Here is a 19,131-nt window from a genome sequence, read left to right as displayed (position 1 = left end):
ATTGGCAAATTTGGTCTCTCAAATTTTCTGTCAAACAATGGATTTGTCCATTTTCAAGAGTAATGTTATCTTTATCTTTGAGTTCTGCAAATTGACAGATGATCAGCAAGACTTTTCAGTTCGACATTGCCTTGATTTGGCTTTGTCTCCTGTTGTTGAGGATTCTGAAATTAAAGACGCAAATTGCCAGACTGTTTATACTAGGTTGAGCATATTTATGAGTTTTGTTGATTTTATGTATTCAAGTTACAACAGAACACCAAAGATTACAAAGAGACCTCCTTATAAAGACATAAAATGCAATGATCCAAGAGTTAGAAAAATCCTTGATTACGCATCTAGTATCCAGTATTTTTAATTTATAATTGTTTGTTTTTTTTATTTATAAAAAATATTAGTTGTGATTTACTTTTCAATTTTAAATTATTTGCTATATTTAGCGTGGAATATCATCACTTCAGATGCTATATATGTTTAATTCCATATTATTTAATTCATCATGAAGAAGTTTCATAATTTCAATTCAGAATTTGCACAAATAATGAATATTTTCAAAAAATATTTGAAGAAATATTTATATTTCTTGATTCTAAATAGTATTATAATGTGATGTGTTATAAAATCTCTACCGATAGAATTTAAATACCGTACGTTTAAAACTATAAAATCATTCCAAAATGATCGAGAACACAAACCCTAACACATTGACGAGCCCAGATAAAAGGAGGAGAGCTCGTTTTTCATTGCCAACTAACGACCGCTCGAAGGTTTTCGGTCGCAGAGTTAGTATGAATTCATTATTGAATCCAAAAGAGAACAACAGTCCAATCAATTCACCACTTAATTCATCAAGTGATGCTGAGTGGGCAACATTTCAAGCTGCTCTCAATACAGCCAAGAATCAGGGCCAAGATTTCGATGATTCAGATTGCTCATTTGAGGAAGAAGTTGATGAGGATAACAAATACCTTAGGAAGCTTGACTCAGTATCGCCAAATAAGAAGAGATTGAGTATTGGTACAATCAACACAGCAAGAAATGAAATTGCACTTATGAAGAGAGATCTTGAAATTGAAAGCGAGATGCAAGCTCTTGATAAAGAGGTTGCTGATATGGAAGAAGCTTTCAGAACAATGTACGCTGAAATTACCCAACAGCGTGTAAATATTGAAAGAAATACAAATGATAATGTTGTTTATGATATGATCATGAATCTTGACTTAACAAACATTGACCCAATGCTTTGGGCCCCAACCATGGAAAAAATTGCTAATAATTACTCTGTTTAAATATTAAAACCATTGACGTATATTTGATTATTGAGATATACTATTATTTTTCCTAGATATACTTATGTATATGATACTCAATAGAATAACCTCAGTTAATTAATTCTTCATTGAAGTTCTTTTGGAATAAGATTAAAATAGAAGTGACAAATGTTTTATAATGATACATGTTATAAGGATGTTGATAAATCGAATGTAATAAAACTCAAAAAAGTTTCACCGGGATTGTCACTAATTGTAAAAAAAGGTGACAGTGAGAAAAAAGATGAGTTCATGGAAACAAGTTACTTGCGATCAGCGCGGCGTTCCAATGCTTATTGATGAGATTATTACAAAGCAATATCCAAACTTTTCGCTTACAATCCCTCGTATTCGCTATGGAGAAATCGGAGTTTTAACATTAACAAATAAAAGACTTATTTTCAACGTTTATCAAAATCCAATTGCATTAGAATTCGATCTCAGTGAACTTGGACAATTTACAACTGCTGCACACCCAGCCGATGCTAATGCTCTCGCATTTTCAAAATTTAAATCAGCTTCTGGCGAAGATTTTTCAATGCAAGCTCTCAAATTCGACTTGACTGACCTCGCAGCAAGATTATCCACATCACAAAGCTCAAGTTCTGGCTCATCAAAGAGAATTGTCAAAAAGATTTCTACAAAGAGCGCAAGCCGCGAATTCCGTGGTATTGCAGCTGCCAAGCAGATTGAGCAAAATGATATTGATCAAAAGAATGCCCAACTTAGCAGTTCTCTCGCAGATATTCAATCACTTAAAGAATCAGCACAGCAATTACTTAACTTTGCCCAAGAGCTTAAGCGCAAAGGAGACTCCGACTCCAAGAGCGACTTAGATGAAGTCTACGCCGCTCTCGGTGTCACAGATTCAACAATTGAAAAATCCGGTGGCCAATTCTCAGAAAGACTTGCCCTTCGATTCGCTACAGATATCTCAAAGGTTCTTGAGGTCAAAGGCGGCGTTCTTTCAGTTGCAGAGGCTTTTTGCATTTTCAACAGAAAATTAGGTACCGATTACGTTTCTCCGAACGATCTTGCCGACGCCATCAAGCACCTTCAAAGGAGACAGTACAAAGTCAAGGTTGAGACGATTGAAGGCGTAACTGTCGTAATTCTCGCAAATAAGACATACCAAGCGGTTTTAACAGATATTTTGAGCAAAATCGACGAGGGAGAATATACTACACCACTTCTCATGTCAAAGAAGACTGGTTTGCCAATGTCTATCGCAAGAAACTACTTGTTACACGCAGAAGTTGATGGTGTCTTCTGCCGCGATGATTCTATGGCAGGACTTCGCTTCTACAAGAACAATTTCAAGAACTTTAAGCCAATGTCATATTAAATTATTTTTCTATGTTGTTAATTTTTCAATGTTTAAGTTAAAAATATATTGCTGGTCCTCAGATATTTTTCATTAACTTCTCTTTCTTTTTTCCAATAAAAAAGTCTTAATTCTAAAGTTAGAAGTCTCGTAAACGAAAAAGAGGATTTGACTACGTCAAATCCTCTCTCAAAAAGTGGACTTTACATGCCAAATTTCAAATGCATGTAAGGTCCACTTTGATCAGTTTCAGGATGGAATTGGAGGCCATGAGGTACTGACATTGCATCAGTATCTCATAGCCTCCAATCCCTTCAAAAAATGGGAGAAACTTTGGTCGAATAATTTAACATTCGGCCAAAGTTTCTCCCATAATTAATGAGAATGAAAGGGTAAGAGGCATATAGGGTCACTATATACCTCTTACCCTTTCATTTTCATTTGGAGGTCAACAAACCCGGAGTTAATTGCAAACAATTAACTCCAAATTTGTTTATGTTAAGGAAGGAATTGGAGGGTAAGAGGTACATAGTATGAATATGTACCTCTTACCCTGCAATTCCTTCTAGAAGGTTCCAAAACTTTGGGTTAATTGCAAACTATTAACCCAAAGTTTTGGAACTTTCAAGTGGAGATGGAAGGCTTTGGGGTATACATTAATATAATATACCTCAAAGCCTTCCATCTCCACTACAAATGGGAGAAACTTTGTCAGAATAGTTTAACATTCGGACAAAGTTTCTCCCATCTTTCAATGTAATTGCTACCTGTGAGGTACTGACTTGAAGTCAGTGCTTCACAGGTAGCAATATCCAAAAATTTAAAAACATTTTATCAGTTCGTTAGAGAACTAGAGCCTCCTAGGTACTGAACCAGAATCAGTGCCTAGGGGACTCTAGTGATCTATATAAATCTGAGAAACTTTGAGGAAATTGTTCGACATTTCCTCAAAGTTTCTCAGCAATTTAGCGAGGAATGTTCGTTATCGTGTAGATATTTATAATATATACATGATAACAAACATTCCCCGCTAAAAGATGTAAAATCTTATAAGAAATAATTGCAAAAGAATAACAAATTGCAACAAATTTTATATGAAACTGAACCTTATGAGGTAGTGATTCAAGATCACCGCCTCATAAGATTCAGTTTCAATCTCAAGTATCTCAAAAGTAAGGCTCTATTTTTTTGCTATGTAAAGTGTCACTTTACTGTCAAACCGTTTTTATTGTTTTCGTTTACAACAGAAGTGGTAAGTTAGAATATTACAAATATTTCACTTTATCGCTAACATTCTATTCTAAAGTTATTGTCCATATTGCATTTCAATTTCACTGCATTGCTGCATAAAGAACGAGTATGAGACCATTATTTTCTGTAATATAAAGATCTATTCATACATTCTTATCTTATCAATCAATGTCGGTGTTATACCTTTGAATGAGCATAGCTTTTTTAATATATTGAATCATGAAAAGATGTTTTTCCTTTAATGTTCTAGCAAGCAAGAAGGCATTTGTTTGATATAGTATAGCATTCAAATCAGTATGATATCTATATATACTTTTTGATTCACTTGAGGGCTTATTGGTGGTCTTAATAATGAAACAAGATAAAACATATTTGATTGAGTAAGAATAGGAAAATGAAATATATAAATAGTAGACAAATTAAAGTGCATTGATAGAATGCATTCATGGTAGATTTCATAAGATTTCTAGATGAAAATATCATGTAGCGTATTACGCAATGGTGAAAACTAATGTATTATCAAAAATAATCGTATTTATATAGGTTACATGAGATTTTGCTGATACCGTCATCAAAATTCAATTGATATCCAAATTCAGGAAATTTAATTTGGATTCTGCAATCATTGGATGATAGTAAAATAAAAACTTCTTGCAAGCCTTTTCAGAAGGATTTCAATCTTATCGAAAACGATGATACTCAATTATCTTTATCGTTTTTATCGTTTTTGGTTTTTTTTTAACCTAATGTTTGGAGTTTTACTGTCTTTACTTGCCTATACTACAAAATTAGGTGTTACTATAGATTTCCCATGTGTATCACCTGTTCCTCTTGGTGATGAAAAAGTAGAAGCAGTGAACCCTCTGCCAAATATGACTCTAAAACAGATGATTGTGTTGACTCGTCACGGTGCACGCAGTCCAATCGATTCTTATTCGCAAAATGAGACAGAAGACTGGTATTGCGATGATGATAATCAACATGCTTGGGCTCCAAGGTATCAAGCTGCCGGTGGAAGCATTTTCAGACGTTTTCATCAGAAATTAGATCCTACTACACTTAGATTCAAGCCATCATGCCCACCAGGAGGCTTAATTACAGATGGAATGAGACAACACTACCAACTTGGTTCATTTTTCAGAAAAATATACGTAAATCAGCTTAAATTCTTACCGGAATACTATGATCCAACACAAATCTACGTTAGATCATCAGAAGTCGATAGATGCGTTAGATCTGCAATTTCTTTCATGAATGGCTTATATCCAGCTGCCACTCCCGATGAAATGGTCACAATAGAAACAGGTCACGCTACTCTCGAGATGCTTCACCCTCAAACTTCTCAATGCAAAGATCTTAAGCAAGCCTGGGACAATTGGGTCAAAACATATGACTATTTACAGCATAAGAACGAAGCTACTCCATACCTTAAGCCTCTTGCAGACGCTGTAAACATTGATTTCTACAAATCTGAGGCAACATGGATGTTTATTGGAGATTGGATGGCCACAATTGCATGCACATCACACCAGCTTCCAGACCTAGTTAATGATACCGTTCTTACTTACGGAATGAAAGCCGTCGAATTTTATTCGCACGGATTCTTCAAATACGCAAGAGGAGTTGCCGGTTCAGCCATTATGCGCGAAATCCTCCGTATTGTTGATAACCGTTTGGCCGGAAAGAACAATTACAAGTTTGCCCTTCTCAGCGCTCACGATGTGTCAATTGTTGCTGCTCTTACACTCCTTGGCTACGATAACCCCCATTGGTCACCTTTCCGCTCTTATATGGTCACTCAGATCTGGGAAGATCAGAATGAGCAGTTGTACATCAGATTTGTTTATAATAACCAGCCAGTCAAGATTAACTTCATGGAAAATGAATCTCTTGTTAAACTTACTAGATTCAGGAGTCGTGTTGCAGGATATCTCGATCACTGCAGAGAACTCCCGTAATTTAAATATTATTGATAGTATATTATATGATTATATTTATAAAGATATTTATACATAGAATATTTCATTGTTTTTCTTTTAAAAAATCGAATAATTTTGATCAAATCTCTTCACAGGCTATTTTTATACTTTGCATAATCATATGAACCCAAATATTCCAAAATAAAGAACAAGAAAGGCATACTGATATCTCTTTTCATGATTATCTTATTGATTTTTATCTCAATATCTAGTATTGAGGCTACATCGTTGATAGTAGAATGAATATTCATTGAGATCAAGTTGAAAATCATTGCGTGTGATGAATTTCATACTGTATCGAATGTGGTTTAATATCTTATTTGGGAAATGTCTTTTCTTTTTATGAAATTGTTGTAAACAGAAATCCATCAAAAGTGACACCTCAGAAAAGCTAAAATATTGAATTTTTGGAACTTTTGATAGAGCACGTTTTTAAATATTAATTAAAGTAAATGTATATGTTGTAAAGATTCTTTTTAATAAAAAAATAAAATTTTGAAGAAGAACACAAAATCTTCTGAAAAATAATATCACATAAACTCATATTATTTTCTAATATATAACTATTTTATATAAAAATCAAATTCAATGATCTTAAAAGCGAAGGATAAACCTCAAAATTTACGAATATAATGAGTGGGAATATAATGCTTATCTATCATAAAACCATATGAAATATCAATTTTTGCTTTACGCCTAATTTTTGACGACAATTAGCAAAAAATGTTAAATGATAACACTCAGTCCATTTGAATATGAAAAATAAAATTGACTTTGATTAAATGTTTTTATTTATCATGCAATTCTTCTTGCGACCAAAGATTTGAATAAAAGTTCAAAAAATAAGATAGCTTAAAAAATAATATACGGTAGTGTTTACTAATAGATGAATAGTATATAAATTCTATTAAAATGGATTTGATCCAAAAAAATATAAAACCAAAAATAATTGTTATAATTTAAATGAAGAAGTAATTTAAAACGATTTTATTTATGATCAAATTTTATATATTTTTTTGGATCAAATCCATTTTAATAGAATTTATATACTATTCATCTATTAGTAAACACTACCGTATATTATTTTTTAAGCTATCTTATTTTTTGAAATTTTAGTCAAATCTTTGGTCGCAAGAAGAATTGCATGATAAATAAAAACATTTAATCAAAGTCAATTTTATTTTTCATATTCAAATGGACTGAGTGTTAACATTTAACATTTTTTGCTAATTGTCGTCAAAAATTAGGCGTAAAGCAAAAATTGATATTTCATATGGTTTTATGATAGATAAGCATTATATTCCCACTCATTATATTCGTAAATTTTGAGGTTTATCCTTCGCTTTTAAGATCATTGAATTTGATTTTTATATAAAATAGTTATATATTAGAAAATAATATGAGTTTATGTGATATTATTTTTCAGAAGATTTCATTCTATATGCCTATGAAAAGTACTCTAAAAACTAACTTTTTCCTAATTATAATTAAATCTAGAATATTGTATTATGCTTAGTATTATTTCATTTTTCTCATTCAATTTAGAATTTACAAATGTCAAAAAATTGAGAGCTGTCACTTTTGATGAATTTCTGTTTATTACAAAATTTCTATAAAACATTGCACGTATTTTCGTATCTTCAGAAACCATAAAAAATCGTTGTTCCGGAAATCAAAAGCCTTTCAATTTCGATGATCTGAAATTTTGAAATGTTTTTAAAAGGAAATTAATGAAACAATGTTAATGCATTACATTCAAAATAAAAACTTTACAAGGTTTCTTATTTTTCTGATTGTTTCGAATGTTCCTATTTCTTACTCTAGCTTGCAGTAAAATGGAAAAAGACGGACAAACCCTAAAGATATTCGGCGACGAAGAAACGTTTGATCCCTCCGAAATCACACAACTTTTTCCAAATAAAGATTTCAAATCTCTAGAAATCTCTGATAAGGTTTCCATCATTCCTAAAGCCGCATTTTCGGGTTCCAAAAAACTCGAGACTGTAACCATTACATCAACTCTTACTAAAATCGAAGAGGAAGCTTTTATGAAATGTTATTCTTTGGTTACAATAACATTCCCATCAACTCTTCAAGAAATATCAAGTAATGTTTTTGAAGGATGCACACGCTTAGAATCTGTTTCATTCTCCGGCTTTTTAACCAAAATTGGCGAAAAGGCATTTTACCAATGTGAAAACCTCGAATCATGCGAATTCCAAGACAACTTAACATCCGATGCCTTTGAACTTGGCCCTATGGCCTTCGGTAGCTGTTCTTCTTTGAAATCAATCCAACTTCCGAAGAACTTGAAGAATATCAGTTTAATGGCTTTCTCCAACTGCGATTCCCTTTCCCAAATTACAATCCCTGACTCAGTTGAAATAATTGAGAGAAGATCTTTCTTAATGTGCAAGTCCCTTGAAGAGATCAACCTAAACAAGGTCAAGACCATCGATACAGATGCTTTCATCTACTGCACAAAGCTCAAAACCGTTAATTTCGGTGATTCATTGAAGGCAATCCGTTCTCAAGCATTTTTCAACTGTTCATCACTTACATCTGTTACTACTCTTCCTAACAGTCTCTGGACAATTGGAGAAAGAGCTTTTGCTAACTGTGTTTCCTTATATGAATTTGTATTTCCGAACAGAATCCAAGAAACAGGAAATAACACATTCGAAGGTGATGTAAGTCTTGAAAAAGTAACTCTTTCCGACTCTGTTCTTAAGATTTCGTATCAAACATTCAAAGATTGCACAAAACTCAAAGAAATCGAAGGCAGCAGTGTCCGCACAATTGATAGATATAGTTTCCAGAACTGCGCTTCACTTACAACAGTCAAATTCCCTCAACTTACTAAAATCAAGATTTTCGCATTCAGATATTGCAATTCTCTTCAATCCTTCACCATCCCCAACACCACAGCGGAAATCAAACCATCTGCATTCTGCGATTGCTTGAAATTGACAGAGTTCAAAGTTGATCCAGATAATAAGAACTTTGCTGTTTCATCCAATGGATGTTTGATGAACAAGAACAAGACATCATTAAAGGTTTATCCATACGGTCTGAAGAAAGTCGAAATTCCAGAAGGAACAGAAACAATTTCGAGTTATTCCTTCTATCAGAACAAAAACATTGAAGAAGTTAATATTCCAAACACTGTTACATTCATTGAACCAACAGTTTTCTTCAACAGCTCATTAAAGAGGATAACAATCCCTGGATCCATTGATACAATCCATCCATCAACATTCGAATACTGTGACCAATTAACTGAAGTTGTTGTTGGCGAAGGACTCAAGATTATTTTAAAGAAGGCTTTCTCTCATTGCACAAGTTTGGCTAAGATGAACTTTCCAAAATCATTAACAATATTATCAGAGAGTTGTTTCTCTGACTGCTCGAGTCTTTCTGAAGTTGATTTGACAAATTTGCATAGAATAGATAATTATTGTTTCCAGAGATGTGTATCATTGACATCAGTTGTTCTTCCTAATCTCAAAGTCCTTGCATACGGATTGTTCTCTGGCTGCAATCATTTGAAGAGTGTCACCATCTCTAATCACACACAGTTTATTTATTCTGGATGTTTCGAGTATTCTGGAATTGAGAAAATAATTTTACCTTCTAATTTGAGTGTAATAAGGAAAACATCATTTAAAGATTGCCACAATTTGGCTGAGATTGAAATTCCAATGAATGTTACATCAATTGAAAGTATGGCTTTCTATAATTGCTACTCATTGAAGAAAGTTACAATTTACGGACAAATTAAAGAAGGAATTTCTGAAAATGCTTTTGCAAAATGTACAAAATTGTATGAAGTGTTTTTCACTCAAAATGTCAATTCTATCAAAGAGAAAACATTCGATGAATGTGAAAATCTTACTAAAATAACTTACTGTGGAATTGAACCAGTAAATGGAGAATCAATGACTGAATTTGATAAACAAGTCACTGTTTATGTCGACAAACAGTACTTGAAGAAATCTAAGACATTCGCTGGCTTGACTCACTTGGAATCAACAAATGCATGCCATTATAAGAAACGTGTCAACATTGCTCTCATCATAATCATATCTTTATCTTGTCTTATAGTTGTTCTTGTCGTTGTTTTCATCATTGTATGGAGGAAATGCCCACGTAAGTTTGATACAACCACTTCATCTCAACTAGTTGAATCTCTTTTATAATAATAAAAAAGATAATGTTTAGTCATTTAAGGTTTTAATATTAAGCAAATGTAATCTCCAAAAATCAAAAATAATATTAGTTATTATTATCATTTTCCACTTATATTATTTCATAACTTTGTGGATATTGTATTTTTGCATAATAAAAATCCATTTTTATAGTCAGATAGACATATTTGTTCATTGACAATTATGATTTTTCTATTTTTTACTGCAAATAGTTAATATATTTAGTCTCATGAATCATATAATTGAGAATATATCAAGTGATTGTGAGTTTAACCGTTATATCTTTGAAATAGAAGAAAATGAAAATAATTTCTTTTAATTTCTTCTTTTGAGTTCGGAATTGTAATTTTCTATATGTAAAAGAGAATATGAAAATATGTAAACTATATTTTGTATTACATTTCAAGATTAAAAAATTTCATTACATTGAGTTCTAGAAATAGCACAGATTTGCATGCTAATAAATAAATAGTATTTTATTAAAATTAATGTGAGTAACTACCGCGAATTCGTCCACACTAGTGGATAAATTATGAGTTTTAGCAAAACTAAAGTGGTTATACTGAAACAGTAGATGATAAATCCTTGTCAGAGAATGTTTCCGCGTTTGCAATTGTTGGAGCTGTATGATCAAAATTCGTTTTATGCTCTGGAGTTTCCATTGCGTCTTGTGGAATTGGTGTAGGTTCAGCTGGCTCTGGTGGAGCATTTGGATTTGCTACTTTCTTCTCAGGAACCTGGTCGTCTGCCTCTTTACACATAGCTAAAAATCTGCACTTTTATCGTTGATTACATTTCAGTTAGTTCGATCGGAATTTAATTTCGTTTGTATCCTTTGAGCGCACATTAAGAATTCATGTTAGAAAAGCCTTAAATATATGAAAAATCTTGAACTTTGAATAATGATGACGTTCGAATAGATAGCATCTGAGCTATTACATGTGCTTGAATATAAGCATTCAATGCGTCTAATGATTTGTTTAATCGCGGATCAAACTTGGGGTTCAATAAACTGAAAATCTCTAAAATTCGTTGTAATTGATATATGAACTTGTAAGCCGCAATTCATAGGATTCATTTTGGTTCAATGTAGAGTTAAAAAAGCTATAATAAAAAGAATACAAACATTTAATTATAAATAACAGAGTTCATTCTTCGAATACCGTGACCTTTGGAAGATTCTGGAGAAAACATTCCTTGGTCGTTCATAATGCTTAAGACATTATCATCAATTATCTTGCATCTATTATTAATCCATCTGATAAGTTCCATACTTCTATATGGATTTTGGTAATTTTCAAGGATGTCCTTGATGAATCCCATTAGCTTAGGTCCATTCAGGTTTTCTGTTTCAGCAATATCATGGATTAATTGGTTTTCTTCTGAAGTAACAGAATTTGAAAAAGCATAATCAATAAACTCAGGCCACCAAGGATGGTTAGATATAATTCTTAGTCTACTCTTCTGTGATGCTCTCTGAGCTCTCCTAGATGCTTCTCTAAATCCATATTTGTTTAAATCTGAATTAAATTGCTTCATTACACGCGCTCTTCGTTGATTTGCGTGATTTATATTGGATATAACTTCATTATGATATTTAAGTGCTAATCTATCACCTTTAGTTATCAACCTTTGAATTCGCTTTGTTATTTGGTCTGCTGTATTAATTCTAGCTGATAACGGAGGTGGTCTGACTTGCTTATCACGTACTGGTATTACAAAATCAACTTTTTTAATCAATCCTGCCTTATAATCTTGAGGTAATTCTGAGATTACATCAGCCACGCCATTATATTTTAGTTTTTCTTCAAGGAGTGGATAGATAGTAAGTTCGTGAGGTATTATATTCATAAGAGGAACTCCTCTTTTAATTTGAGCTAATCTTTGATTTGAAGCTTTTAATTCTTGCTTAAATGGATTTCGTAAGATTTTTGCTGGCTTGATGCATTCATTTGTATCGAGTTTTTGTAAAACTTGATTAATATCGGGGAAAAAATTATTTTCATCTGTATGATCAAAAAACTTTTCTCTTCTCGGCTGTTTCTTCGGATCATTCCGTTGTTCGATAACTTTTGGCTTAGTTAAACCAAAAGTTTCATCATCAGAATCCGAATCCATTTCAAACATCATATTTTTCCTATAAAAAAATTCTTGTAAATTTTACTAACGTCTTTGTAAAAAATATGAGTACGTCAATGAAACAATTTTTGGAAAGAGATTATTGAATATTTTGCTTCAGATTTAGTTTAAAAAGGCAGTTCAGCAAAAATTTTAACTCAACTTTCAAATTTGGAGATGAAATAAATAAAAATTAGTTGATTTACATTGTAGTTTTGTTGTATTATCTTTATGATGATGAAAAAAAAGTAAATTGCTGATTCTTATTCTTTTAATTATAAAAATCTAAAAAAATATAAACGATTAGAGAGGTAAATATTAACAATCAAGTATATAACAGATAAATTAGAGTCCGTATTCCCAAACGCAAACGAGGCCCTCGCCGGAGCAGCTGAGGAAAATGTTCTTTGACGGATGGTGAGCAATTGAAAAGACTGTATTCTTGTGTGCGCTTATGTCGAAGAGCATTGTTCCCTTCTTGTAGTCCCAACCACAGACCTTCTCATCCTTAGATCCGGAAAGAAGGAGAGGACCGTCGTGCTTGAACGCGAGAGCAAGTACGAGGTTGCTGTGTCCGGAAAGAGTGTTCTTCTGGGTAAGGCGTGTGGACAAACCCCAAATCTTAATCGAAGAATCTCCACCAGCTGTTCCTGCGCCTGTAGCGATACTTCCATCGAATGGGGAGATAGCAATATTCATGATATTACCATCGTGGGCCTTGAACGGTAGCATTGGTTCCTTGAAATTGACATCGTAAACTCCAATGTTGCCTTTCATGAAGCCAACAGCGATGAATGTTTTATCGGAGTCAACAGCAATGGCAACTATCATATCGTCTGGCTGATCCGTTTGGTTGACGATCTTATTGACAAGAGAGAAGTCTTCTAAATTCCAAACGCATATCAAGCAATCGTAGCCAGCTGTAACCATGTATTTGTTCTCGTTAGTAAAGATAATCGATGATATCTTTCTCGTATGTTGCTTTAATGTTTTAACGTGTTGGCCAGTCGCAACGCTGAATACTAAAATGTTGGACTCATCATTGCCAAGAACAATGTAGCGGCTGTCTGGTGTAAAGCAAAGACAACGTGGATTAAAATCGTTTATATTCGGATCATAGAGCATATTAATTTTAGTGAATATTGATCCATTATCTGTATTAATAACGAAAATAGTCTTGGTATTTGTAAATGCGAATTTCGAGCCATCGCTATTGAATGCAACGGAACAAACAACAGCGTTGGTACTGAGAGCATACTTAAGCTTCATATGATCGGAGTTGTATGCAGGATCGTTTGCATGAATAGTATAGGATGGGTTGGCCTGGGTTAAGGCTGAGGTGTCTTCCTGCTTCTTTGGTGTAGATTGCTGAATATGAGGTTGATGAGAAGCAGAGGAATCCTCGATATATTGGCTTTGCATCTGTTGCATTGGCTGGGATTCTTGAATTTCAGATTTAACGATATTTGGTTTTGCTTGTTGCATTGACATTTGCTGTGGAACTTGTTGAATGGGCTGTGAATTCTTCATTTGTTGGCCCATCATTTGCATCGGAACTTGAACCGGCGGCTGTTGCTGTTGAATTGGAGGATGAATCTGGCCTCCGTAGGTTAAATACTCCTTATATTTACGATACAATTCATGTAATGTATCGTAATCGTTTTTGTATTGAGCTAAGTGGATGATAGATAAATTTTTCGTGTTTTGAAGGACGCGAAGCTCCTCCTGAAGCCTGCGTATTTCATTTGTAGCATCCTGCAGATCTTTAATTATCTTGTCCGCAGTTTCTTTAATATGTAAATCAGATACACTTTGATCCATCCCGCCAAATCTTGAAAAAAATTAAATAAAACGTCGACGATAGAACATTTTGAATGCATTATTCCTTAGGCCATTTTTTCAATGATAATACCATGTTAGTATATGTAGATTATTTTGTGCGAGGTGTGATGGAATCCAATACTATCGTAATAAGCCATTTTTTTTCTTCGCTTTCACGATCGATGATATGTCTGTTTTGATAGTGATGCAGTATGTGTTGGCCTATGTGGAAAAATTAGCTTTCGAGATTGTAAAACAAATTTCAAAAATTGCCTGGAATCGAGGTGAATAAGCCGGGTTGCTTCAAATTAATCTTGGTATACTCTAATTGGACGAATAGTAAGGAAATCAATCCAAATAATGAATAAATTAAATTGGTTATGATTGATGAAGTTATTAAATGATCAAAATGTATTACAACACATTCATAGTTTTAACAGAGTTCAATGAACTTAGAAATTATCCTTAATCAAAACAAAAGGAGAATTTACAAATTTCTTTGTACTCAAAATAGAAGGATAATCTCTTGCAATATGAATATTCCTTCAAAAAGCAAGCATGCAGTTGGAGGGTCAGATGGTATATGTGTTATTTCATTAAAAAATTTAAAAACTATTTAAATTTGTTGTTCGTATAGGAAAATGTATCTATATAAGTTTGTTTGATATCTTTTGGTATGAATATATGGTGTATGTGATGGAAAATTTCAAATTCTATATTGAATCTGGGTTTATACTGCGAAAAACCAACCTAAAGATAACTTAACAACTGTATAAGTCTTTTCAGTCCATTTGGTATTTAGGAATTGCCTTTATTTGGAAGGAGTTGATACATAATTTCAAACAAAAATAAATGTCAAAAATTTCGAATGTTTTCTTTTCTGATTTCCAGAGCATTATCACGATCTGAAAAGGAATGTTTAACATTCAAAAACGATTCTGCGAAATCTTGGTCTGTGTATCAAGCCGAAATTACAGAAAACTCGATTAATTTCAAAGAAGATGGAACAGCAGAATACAATTCCCAAAGATATAGAAAGAAATGGTCTCTTAATTTGTGCGGTAATATAACTAACTCAACATTTGTATTCCTATATGATGAAGCTAAAGAATATGGAGAACAAAATTATATAAATGTTGAGTATATGACCAGAAATTCGAAAGCAAGATATTCAATATACAAAAATGGTAAAACAGTTGCTCAAAGACAAGTTACTGTTTATACAAAAGATCAACTTTGTTTTTCAGCCATTTATGGCCGTGGTTACATAGGAATTTTCGCCATGCCACATCTTGAAAACAAAGAACCTATTCTTTTGCTTCCATACACAATGCCTAGAGAACATAAATTGCAATATCTTTCACATGAGCCTTCAAACATTACAAATATTTGCATAAATGACTTCTTTGGCGATGATAGAGTTGATATTGATTATGATCCTAATTGGAAAACTAATATCAACAACTTCCTTTAAATAATGTTTAAGTTTGTTATATTATTCTCTTCTATTGTTAAATATTACATTCGAAAAACCATTTTCATATATTTTTGGCCTGTTTTATTAAACAAGTGCAAAACAAATTTCTCACTATTGTAAAATTGGCATTCATTTTCCTTTTTCGAACTTTCTAGGCTAATGAGCTCAAAAACAGTAAAAAGCCGATCTGAAATTTTCTAATTGAAACAGAAATTTATCAAAAAAATGACAGTTAATTATTAGTAAAAAAATTGATATGAACTAGGAAATATATCAATTGGTTAAGAATAGAGTATACTATGATTTCTTTAAAACAATAAAATGAAAAAACCATTAGCAAGAACAGTTCTTCTTCTTCTTTTCAGCATCATATTCAACTTGAATACCAGAAATATCATTGTGTCCAGGAAATGCTTCGAATAAGGAGTGTATTACCGCCTGTATCATTTCATCTAAGCCTTGTCCTGTTTTAGCAGATACTTGGAAGAACATGTAATTTCGTTCCTGTGCCCATTCTTTTGCTTTTTCGAGATCAACAGAATTCTCGTTTAACAAGTCTAATTTATTTGCAACAATGAAAACCAATCTTCTATCATCACCAAGAGACTTGAATAATTCAATCCAAGAGCCAAGTTTGGCAAATGATTCTGGTGCGCTGATATCGAAGACAGCAAGAGCTGCGTTGACATTACGGCAATATACTGGAACAAGAGATCTAAACCTTTCCTGTCCAGCAGTATCCCAGATTTCTAGAGTGGCAGTTTTTCCATCTACCTTTTTAATAATTTGACCGAAATCTACGCCAGCCGTTGTTGATTCTGTTGCATCAAATTTATCACCACTAACAATTCTGATAATTGATGTCTTTCCAACTGATGACTCGCCAATCGTTGCAATGCGGAAAGGTGAATCGATCATCGCAAAAAAATATCCCTTGTAAAGTTATGTAAAATTGAATTCATTTAAATCATTTCAGAACTTTCTCTAATTTTTTATCGCGAAAGAAATTACATTATTTTTAATTATAGTTAAAATGGAAATGATGTTCTTGGGAGAGAAAACCTTCAAAAAAATCATGACCTGATAGGTTAGAAGAGTTAATTCGATTATCCAATTATCGATAATGCATGCCAACTAGATATACTACTATATTTCATTTTCATGCAATGGATGAGATAGATACGAAGCAAGATTTCATTCAGGGTGAAGAAATTACCATGATACATAAAGCTATATCAGATATAACGGCAGGAAAGTTAATTGATAGTGAATTTTCGGTAGAATTCAATAACCTAATGAACAAATTATCATCTGATGATCTTTTTCAATATGTTAAAGTATTGAATGGGGACGAAATCTCGATACTTATTGGAAAATGCTCAAATTTTGATTATATTCCTTTAACTGCAAAGATTTTGTCATGCATTTCTTCTAATTTTAATGAAGTTTCAGACATCATTCTTAAATTGGATTTTCTGCAGTTCTTCAATTACTGCGCAAGTGTAATTAGCCAGCTTGATGCTGGGACTCTTGAAAGAATTATGTTAATCTTAGGGAACTTATATTTAAACTCTGAATACTTTCGCAACATTCTATCTAATTCTGCGATAATGAATTTATTCATGACATTTCAGACAGATGACTATGTTTTAAAAGAAACATTTTATTGGATGATTTCTGTAGTATGTGGATTTCCGAATGGTAATGCACAAGAACTTATCAGTATTGCATGGCAGATTTCTCAAGATCCTATTGATGAATTTTCCAAAATTGGTTTTGAATCGCTGTATTCTGTTTCAAAATGGTCTTCATTAGTTCGCGTAGACTACGAAAATGATCCTTCAAAACGAGAAATGCTTCTTAACAACTTAACTTCTGATGACCAAGAGATGAGAAATAATTGTGCTTTTTTATTAGGAAATGTAATTGATTCAGTAGATCAGAACATTTTAAACTCGATTATAGAATGTATTAAAATAGATCAAAGTGATGCTGCTTCAAAATGCTATGAGATTCTTGGAAGAAATCTAAATCAGGAAATGTTAAAGATTCTGAAAGAAAATGGAGTGTTTGAAGTTGTAACTGAGTCCAGCTTTTCAGTTCAGCGATCATTTGTAGTGTTCCTAGCGAAAGCTTCCAAAGATTTGAGAATTTCATTCATTTTCGATGAAAATCTACTAAATTTACTGCAACAGTTTGTGGAATCAACATCAAACTATGAATCATTTTGTTCGTTCATTGTTGTTGGCAAATTAATCGATGAAAATTATCAAGTTGATCTTTTGCAAGAAATATTGAATGATGGTTCATCACTTCAAGAATTATTAAATGAATATGATATACCTCCTGATTTGGTAGATATGAATTGCTATATAGAGCTTCTTCGACAAAAAATTGAAAATGAAGAATAAAATTGCAATATAAAATGTAAATAATGCTCTTCATGCATGAATTGCATAGTTATAAGGTATGTTTAATATATATATTTGTTTGTATATTTAAAAAATGTTGGATTTTTTTTACATATATTTATTTATTTTTTCTCATCTTTGCAGAATATGATAACTCCAAAGAATGCGACAACTGAAAAGATTCCCCAGAACTTATTGTAGAATGAGTTAAGTTTTTCTTGATTTTGTTCATTAATTTCAGCTTTAATTCTTCTCTTTTCAGCTTTAATTTCTTCAAGTAACTCTCTATCGGCGGCAGTACTGTTAAGGCTTACTATGGGTGTATTTGTGGAATCGCCTGTATTATTTTCATCTTCAAGCTCTATGTCACGTGATCTGACTTCGTTTACTTCTGGCTCATTATCTGCATTTTCATTGTTTGCGTTGCTCTGATCCTGAGAATTATCTTTATTATTTTCGGAACCTTCTTTATTTTCGTCTTCATTTTGTAATTGATCATTTGGTTTGTTTTCCTTTACTGGCTTAGCAGGTTGTAATCTTTCAAGATTCTTCCAAAAAACCTTGATCGGAGAATCAGCCATTTGTTCGTGGACTGGTGGAATGTCCGGCTCTGTAAACCTCTGTAATACCTCAACAGGAACTCCTTCTGGAGCTGTTTGATCAGCAGCCTCTTTAGCAGCTTCCATTGAATATTATAAAAAAAATTGAGAGCATCTAAAATTTTATTACAAAAGTGCTGAAATAAAATATATCAATACCATATCTTGGATCATCTGATTTACCATTGAATAGTTAAGGCGGATTTTTCAATTATTTTTCTTTTATCTGAGGACATTTGATTTTGATAATTTATTTTCATACAAAAGAGCTTATTTCTATCTGGGAAAAGATAAATCTATAAATTTTCAAATATAGTTGATATTCAATATGCCAATTCTCGAATATTTCAAAATCGAAATTTTTAATTGACTTGTTTATGCATTTATTCAGCATGATTCAAAATACCAATAATGTGTTAAGCATTTTGGGAAATTAAACAATGTTCGGTCAAGTTGCCATTAAACAAATTGACCAAACAGGTAAAGAATTTCTAATTGTTATGCAAAAACGATTTCTTGTAGACTACTTATGCCTGTTATCAAATCCAAAATAACGAGTTAGCATCTGATGTAAAAACTGTAATTTCGATTAACCGCAAATAGAACATTTCGGACGTCAGTATCGGATTCTCT

At 32.6% G+C, this 19,131-nt stretch overlaps 12 protein-coding genes across 12 annotated transcripts, besides 3 other annotated features; 7 read left to right on the top strand and 5 right to left on the bottom strand.

Moving 5' to 3' along the window:
• Positions 1–37: 37 nt before the first annotated feature.
• On the top strand, positions 38–358 carry TVAGG3_0860200 (uncharacterized protein; the record flags this gene model as incomplete). The annotated part of the gene is made up of 1 exon (XM_001314969.1): positions 38–358. One exon carries the CDS (start codon positions 38–40, stop codon positions 356–358), a length of 321 nt encoding a protein of 106 aa, XP_001315004.1.
• A 317-nt stretch (positions 359–675) lies between these two features.
• Positions 676–1,325, top strand: TVAGG3_0860190 (uncharacterized protein; the record flags this gene model as incomplete). Its single annotated transcript, XM_001314968.1, has 1 exon — positions 678–1,289. The coding sequence occupies one exon, from the start codon at positions 678–680 to the stop codon at positions 1,287–1,289; it is 612 nt and encodes a 203-aa protein (XP_001315003.1).
• A 228-nt stretch (positions 1,326–1,553) lies between these two features.
• Positions 1,554–2,719, top strand: TVAGG3_0860180 (protein transport to vacuole protein; the record flags this gene model as incomplete). The annotated part of the gene is made up of 1 exon (XM_001314967.1): positions 1,555–2,655. The coding sequence occupies one exon, from the start codon at positions 1,555–1,557 to the stop codon at positions 2,653–2,655; it is 1,101 nt and encodes a 366-aa protein (XP_001315002.1).
• Positions 2,720–2,780: 61 nt separating this feature from the next.
• Positions 2,781–3,880: a mobile genetic element.
• A 751-nt stretch (positions 3,881–4,631) lies between these two features.
• On the top strand, positions 4,632–5,843 carry TVAGG3_0860160 (histidine acid phosphatase; the record flags this gene model as incomplete). The annotated part of the gene is made up of 1 exon (XM_001314966.1): positions 4,632–5,843. The coding sequence occupies one exon, from the start codon at positions 4,632–4,634 to the stop codon at positions 5,841–5,843; it is 1,212 nt and encodes a 403-aa protein (XP_001315001.1).
• Positions 5,844–6,213: 370 nt separating this feature from the next.
• Positions 6,214–6,251: a mobile genetic element.
• Positions 6,252–7,429: 1,178 nt separating this feature from the next.
• Positions 7,430–7,466: a mobile genetic element.
• Positions 7,467–7,661: 195 nt separating this feature from the next.
• Positions 7,662–10,088, top strand: TVAGG3_0860130 (regulation of response to stimulus; the record flags this gene model as incomplete). Its single annotated transcript, XM_001314965.2, has 1 exon — positions 7,700–10,063. One exon carries the CDS (start codon positions 7,700–7,702, stop codon positions 10,061–10,063), a length of 2,364 nt encoding a protein of 787 aa, XP_001315000.2.
• Positions 10,089–10,505: 417 nt separating this feature from the next.
• TVAGG3_0860120 (uncharacterized protein) lies at positions 10,506–10,843 on the bottom strand (the record flags this gene model as incomplete). Its single annotated transcript, XM_001314964.2, has 1 exon — positions 10,630–10,833. One exon carries the CDS (start codon positions 10,831–10,833, stop codon positions 10,630–10,632), a length of 204 nt encoding a protein of 67 aa, XP_001314999.1.
• Positions 10,844–11,002: 159 nt separating this feature from the next.
• Positions 11,003–12,234, bottom strand: TVAGG3_0860110 (uncharacterized protein; the record flags this gene model as incomplete). The annotated part of the gene is made up of 1 exon (XM_001314963.2): positions 11,201–12,199. The coding sequence occupies one exon, from the start codon at positions 12,197–12,199 to the stop codon at positions 11,201–11,203; it is 999 nt and encodes a 332-aa protein (XP_001314998.1).
• A 209-nt stretch (positions 12,235–12,443) lies between these two features.
• TVAGG3_0860100 (WD repeat-containing protein family) lies at positions 12,444–14,022 on the bottom strand (the record flags this gene model as incomplete). The annotated part of the gene is made up of 1 exon (XM_001314962.2): positions 12,536–14,011. The coding sequence occupies one exon, from the start codon at positions 14,009–14,011 to the stop codon at positions 12,536–12,538; it is 1,476 nt and encodes a 491-aa protein (XP_001314997.1).
• Positions 14,023–14,879: 857 nt separating this feature from the next.
• TVAGG3_0860090 (uncharacterized protein) lies at positions 14,880–15,485 on the top strand (the record flags this gene model as incomplete). Its single annotated transcript, XM_001314961.1, has 1 exon — positions 14,880–15,485. The coding sequence occupies one exon, from the start codon at positions 14,880–14,882 to the stop codon at positions 15,483–15,485; it is 606 nt and encodes a 201-aa protein (XP_001314996.1).
• A 266-nt stretch (positions 15,486–15,751) lies between these two features.
• On the bottom strand, positions 15,752–16,417 carry TVAGG3_0860080 (retrograde vesicle-mediated transport, Golgi to ER; the record flags this gene model as incomplete). The annotated part of the gene is made up of 1 exon (XM_001314960.1): positions 15,822–16,406. The coding sequence occupies one exon, from the start codon at positions 16,404–16,406 to the stop codon at positions 15,822–15,824; it is 585 nt and encodes a 194-aa protein (XP_001314995.1).
• Positions 16,418–16,654: 237 nt separating this feature from the next.
• Positions 16,655–17,899, top strand: TVAGG3_0860070 (armadillo (ARM) repeat-containing protein family; the record flags this gene model as incomplete). The annotated part of the gene is made up of 1 exon (XM_001314959.1): positions 16,655–17,899. The coding sequence occupies one exon, from the start codon at positions 16,655–16,657 to the stop codon at positions 17,897–17,899; it is 1,245 nt and encodes a 414-aa protein (XP_001314994.1).
• A 122-nt stretch (positions 17,900–18,021) lies between these two features.
• Positions 18,022–18,585, bottom strand: TVAGG3_0860060 (uncharacterized protein; the record flags this gene model as incomplete). The annotated part of the gene is made up of 1 exon (XM_001314958.1): positions 18,022–18,585. The coding sequence occupies one exon, from the start codon at positions 18,583–18,585 to the stop codon at positions 18,022–18,024; it is 564 nt and encodes a 187-aa protein (XP_001314993.1).
• Between the last annotated feature and the right edge of the window lie 546 nt (positions 18,586–19,131).

This window comes from Trichomonas vaginalis, chromosome VI (genome assembly GCF_026262505.1).
Source record: "Trichomonas vaginalis G3 chromosome VI, whole genome shotgun sequence".
NCBI lineage: Eukaryota > Parabasalia > Trichomonadida > Trichomonadidae > Trichomonas > Trichomonas vaginalis.
Note: the sequence above shows the minus strand (reverse complement) of the source record. Positions and strands in the feature narration are given on the sequence as shown.